The sequence below is a fragment of the Nicotiana attenuata genome, unplaced genomic scaffold (genome assembly GCF_001879085.1).
Source record: "Nicotiana attenuata strain UT unplaced genomic scaffold, NIATTr2, whole genome shotgun sequence".
Lineage (NCBI taxonomy): Eukaryota > Viridiplantae > Streptophyta > Magnoliopsida > Solanales > Solanaceae > Nicotiana > Nicotiana attenuata.
In genome coordinates, this window is record NW_017671597.1 from 242586 (window position 1) to 248342 (window position 5757).

Below are 5757 nucleotides of genomic sequence, written 5' to 3' on the forward strand. Positions count from 1 at the left end.
AATTATAATCGTGAGAGAAGAATTTTTTGATATACAAAGGAGAAAATAATTTTTTGATATATACAAAGAAGAAAAATATGTGATACATTTTAGTATACGCATTATTTGATGTATTATACACTTGATATACAAATAATACAATTATGTTTGCTGTGATATATATATATATATATATATATATATATATTTTAAATAGCTATACCTATTCTATTTTGGATATACAAAGAAGGAAAGTAAAATTTTGATATACATAAAGATGCAAAATAAAGTTGTGAAATACATTTTGATATACACATGAATGTTGTGATATATGTTCATTGGTTAAATAGTATCAATATCTATAACTATAATTCTTTTCTACTAATTATATAGGTACATTATCATACCATGCCAAAAACCAAAAAAAGAAAAGAAAGAATCTCAGCATAATGTTATTGGGCTCGTGCGCAGCTCGAGCTATCACTTACTAGTATAGCGATAAGATCGAGTAAAGCAGCAGACAAAGACTTTGAAGAAGTATAAAGAACTTGTTGTTATACCATGAATTGATATGGCAAAACCATCCTTAAACACAACATTCAATAGGTTTATATCGTATTATACTAAGCTAAATAGGAAGAATTGTTTGGTCATACATATGATATGAGTAGCCTATATTAGAGCATCCAAGGTTTAAATTAAAGGACTAAAAGACATGGCATAAAATAAAAGTATGTACTAGTTAAGAAGCAGAAGTTTGCTTGGAAACACAAACAACAAGTATTATCAATTGTCATATACACGACACTCATCAGTCTCAGGATTTTCCTTGCAGTAACCTTCCAAAGGGTCAGAGTTCTGCTTCTGCTTGTCCCTTGCATGGCTAGCTGCTGCACTTGTCTCTTCCACTACATCCCAAGCCGCCGCGCATTCTCCGCTAGCCGGATTCTCTGAGCATGCTTCCTCGGCTCCCTTGACACTGTCAGCCACAAGGTCAGAAAGCTTATCTGGTCCTGCTGACACTGGCTTGAGGTACATCTTACTAGACCCAAATTGAGCTGATTTCTTCCATGGATTGTTTAGGCATGGAAACTTAAAGGGCTCAACTTTGGAAGAGTTGGATGCCTTTGCCAAGACTCTTGGAGTAGTGAGACTAATACCAGCAATTGTTGCCATTCTGAAGATCTTTTTTCTTTTTCCCTCTGTTTAGGATATGATGTTTAACGCATGATCAGAAGGTATATATAAGCAGAGCTTGGAACGACTATTGAGCGTTCATTTCTTATCATTTTTATAGCCACTGCTGGACATGCACGTCGAGACAGATATTGTGGTAAAATATCTTTATATTCTCTAGGATCTTTATGGTACAAAATACAAAATCTAAAGCATAAAGCTTGATATTATTTAGTTGCAGTTTAGATAATGCTCCAGTTTGGTCACGGCCGTTCACACAAATTCTTAAATTGAAGTTGGATAGTCCTTGTTAATCAGTTTTTCAAATTGGAGTGTGAAACTATTTTTTGGGTTAAACAGTTTGGTTCCGTTACCGGGAACTCAAGCAAATTTGCTATTCATCCAAAGATAATAATAATTTTTGTTAATATTCGCTTGTTTTCAGTTTAAACCTTCATCATGGCCGAAATTTGCCAATCAACACAGTTGAGGACAACCAAGTTGGAGATTGCTTTACCATGCAAAATAAAAAGGGAAGAATAGCCATGATAATGATATGTAAGCAACAAGCAAAGAAAAATAGAGAATGTACATCGATATATTGGTACCGCAACTATCAGTACCAGAACTGATTATAATGGATACGTACAAAACAGTTCCGGAACAGGAGGTTCAAATACACTAGGTTCGAAAACCAAACCGAGGTGATTCCGGATCCGATTGAAGGAGTCAGAAGAATAGCGCCGAACTTTCCCGGAACTGAGGAGTAAAATTTACATTCGATACAATACAAAGCTTCGAATAGAGGAAGACACGTTCATTCAATTGAAAGTCAAAAACAGGTTCGGATAAGCGGATGTGATTCTTGGGTGATCCGAATCTAAACGCAAAAATCTAAAAATAGGTCCGAGCAAAAGAGATACGAGATTTTCTTCACGGGCTGAAAAAGATCCGGATCTACCCGAACAGGTAAGGAATTACTTTGCTAAATTGTAAAATTTCATAGGAGAAGAATGAAGATTAGGAGCAACATGGGTAAAACACCCACGAGATTGCTTACAAAGATACCACACCTAACAACTGAAAAAAAAAGAGATAGCTGCGGGATGGAATAGACCACGAGGAAGGAAGGTTCATTAGTAACCTTGGACAATTATACAAATATTTTCGGAAGCAATCATTGAACCGAAGGCATCAGAAACCACGAGGTCAAATGCTGAAGAACTAAAAATTATCATCGACTTCCCAAATAGGAAGGATTATGTTGGTCGAGACTCGACACCGAATTTAAAGGTAAGTTGATTAAACTTTTACATTTTAACAAAAATTGCTTTGCTTGCCTCCATGCTAACATAACAGGTGTACTGCCGGAGGTAAAGGTTTATGTGCTAAATATTGACCCGTGGTATAATCCGGTCAAGCAAAAGAAGAAACTAGAGTCAAACAATAAAAGATAAAGTTACAGAACTTCGAAAGATCGGTTTAGTCCAAAAAGTCGAATCATTCGAACTTGCTATCTAACAACAACGCATCATTACTTTCAAAATTCCGAGGAGAAAGATGATTGCCGGTACACCAAATTGTCTCGAATGTCTCGGTAAATGCAATTTTAATTCAAGAAGATAAAGGTACACAATCTCCTATGTCACACCTCCTTTTTCACTACACCCCGGGAGGGGTATAATAAAGGGAGTTTTTCCAATTAAAGGACAATCGAAATGGGATTTATTATAAAAAGATTCAGAGTCGCCACTTGGGAGATTTATGGTGTCCCAAGTCACCGGTTCAAATCCCGAATCGAGGAAAAGATTGACTCTGTATTACAGTCCGCGAACCAGAAATCCGGGTAAGGAATTCTGTTAACTCGGGAGAAGGTGTTAGGCATTCCCGAGTTCCATGGTTCTAGCACGGTCGCTCAACTGTTATATTTAGCTTAATTATCTGATTTTAAAACAATTTAAACCTATGTGCAATTTTAACTTTTTAACCGCTTTTATTTAATTAATTAAAGGAGGATTGCAACGTCATTTAAAATATGTTTCGGACTACATCACATAAATGCACCCGTAACCCATAACACATTTTATCTAACGTTGAGATTTGGATTTGAGTCACATAAATGTGCACCCGAGTTTAGGAAAGTAGATTATTAAAATACGCGCCTAAAGCAACTACGCGTTTGCACTTTGCGAGGGCCATGGAATTTGCTAAATGGCACGCCTCGAATTTTAAGGATCAATACAAGATTAATTAATCGAGGGCTGTGCCATTGTCATTTGTTTGGCGCGACGCGACTCAATTCATTCTAATTAAAGGGGGGTATTCAAACTAAATTGATGAGGGCCGTAAATTATCTTACTTAGAACAGCTCACCTCAAGTTATTGTTAAGAGCACCAATTAATTGATTAAGGAGGAACTTAATGATTCTGATATTTGCACCAAGAGTTCGGACTTGCTTACAGTAAAAGGGGTCTTGGTTGGTAAGTGTCGTTAACCAAAGAATTGGTCAAAAGAGTGAAAGGGGGGTCCAGTTTCTATTTGAGACATTTGGGCCCAAAGGTGAGCCCATACGAGCAATGCATGGTTCATACTGTTGCTTACACAAAAAAGTACGAATGCAAGAAATGGGCCAACGTTAGAGGCCCAAGTCCAATACTTCATCATTAGCAATTAAAATCAAGGGTTGTCCTCACTAAAGCTGAGTCGATTTTGGCTTAAATACTGGCAATCATGAGTGGATGTAGAATGATATTTCTCTTAAACAAGGCTAACATGCCATATGATGGATGAGAATAATTCGTGTAATTCAATCCTGAGTTTAAAGCCATGCAAACCACATGCATTCATTTTAAATTTATGCCTAACGAGAAATGCTTTCGAAATGGAAATGTAAGAGCATACTTACCCTCTAAATTCCAGATCAGTAACTTCAGCATAAAATGAAATGCAAGATATAACAATACTGAGAATCAGAACTATGCTAAAACTAAGCACTTGATGAATATGCCACAAGGTACTATAATCTATCACCTTCTGATTACCAAATTCCACAAAGGATCTGCCTAGCAAGCAACATATATGAAAATTCTGAGGCTCACTTTAGCCTCCTTAGTGCTCACAGATGCAGCAGACCATATTCAAGCACTTATAATGAAAGTTTCCTTATTACAAAACCAAACACTCAACTATAGAAATGACAATAAAATAGAGTGAATCCTTATAGAATACAAATTGGCTACAGTCTTCTAAAATAAACCTACCACCAACCAATGTGCCATTATGAGGCCATAAAGCTTAGACAAACTCTAATACGCAGAAATCAGAACATGAGACTAAAAGAAAACGAGGATTTCAAGGCAAATGATCAACAATCTCATATTCCATAGTCATGCTCCATGTTACACTCAAGTAATATCCATAAATGCCAAGATATACCTGGGATTAAAGGAACAGAGAAAACAATGAAGGGTCAACAGCAGGGACAGCAGAAATCAACACCAGCGATAGCACAACCCAGATTTATTGTAACGACCCGACCGGTCGTTTTGAGTTCTAGCGCTCCGTTCAGCAGTCGGAGGCCTTGAACAACTCCATTGCAGGTATTACGACTTGTACGCGTGGTCGGAATTTAGTTTCGGGAAGTTCGGAGTTGATTTGGGAAGAGAATTCTCATTTTGGAAGCTTAAAGTTGAAAGAATGATCTAGGATTGGAATTTTGAGTAAACGACCTCGGAATCGGGATCTGAAGGTTCCAGCAGGTTCGTATGATGATTTCGGACTTGGGCGTATGCTCGGTGCGAGTTTTGGATAACCCGGGAGCGTTTTGGCGTCTATTGTGGAAGTTAGCATTTTGGAAGAAATTTCTTAAGTTTGGCTTGAAGTGCATTTCGGTGTTATCAATGTCCGTTTGGAATTCCGAGACTGGGAGTAGCTCCGTATGGTGATTCTAGAGTTGGGAGCGCGATCGGAAGTGAATTCGGAGGTCCGTAGACCATTTTGGAGCCATTTGGCTAAAGATAGAAATTTGGAGGTTTTTGAAGAGTTTGACCGGGGGGTTGACTTTTTGATATCGGGGTCGGAATCAAATTCCGGAAGTTGGAGTAGGTCCGTAATGTCAAATATGATTTGCGTGCAAAATTTGAGGTCAATCGGGCGTGATTTGATAGGTTTAAACATCAGAAATAGAAGTTGGAAAGTTCAAAGTTCATAAAGCTTGGATCGGGGTGTAATTCATGGTTTTAGCGTTGTTTGATGTGGTTTGAGGCCTCGAGCAAGTCCGTGTTTTGGGATTGGTCGGCATGTTTGGTTGGTGTCCCGGGGGCCTCGGGTGAATTCCGGGTGGTTAACGGATCAAAAACTGATTTTGAAGAAGTGCTGAAGCACCTGGTATCTGGTATTTCCGCTTCTGCGGAAATGGGACCGCAGAAGCGACCCCGCAGAAGCGGAGAAGAGGGCGCAGAAGCGAAAAGGTGGGCATGAGGAGGAGCCGCATAAGCGGCGTATATTCCGCATAAGCGGAAAGGGGTTCGGGCCCAGGTGGGCGCAGAAGCGGCTATTGGACCGCTTAAGCGGAACTGCTGATGCGGTTTGTGTCCGCTGAA

At 38.7% G+C, this 5757-nt stretch overlaps 1 protein-coding gene across 1 annotated transcript; it reads right to left on the minus strand.

The window, feature by feature from the left end:
* Nucleotides 1-565: 565 nt before the first annotated feature.
* LOC109209204 (calvin cycle protein CP12-2, chloroplastic-like) lies at nucleotides 566-1212 on the minus strand. Its single transcript, XM_019372423.1, has one exon. The coding sequence runs from the start codon at nucleotides 1153-1155 to the stop codon at nucleotides 766-768; it is 390 nt and encodes a 129-aa protein (XP_019227968.1). The 5' UTR covers nucleotides 1156-1212; the 3' UTR covers nucleotides 566-765.
* Between the last annotated feature and the right edge of the window lie 4545 nt (nucleotides 1213-5757).

Excerpts from the sequence above, each read along its gene's own strand:
- LOC109209204 (XM_019372423.1), bottom strand. The coding sequence starts at position 1,155 with ATGGCAACAATTGCTGGTATTAGTCTCACTACTCCAAGAGTCTTGGCA.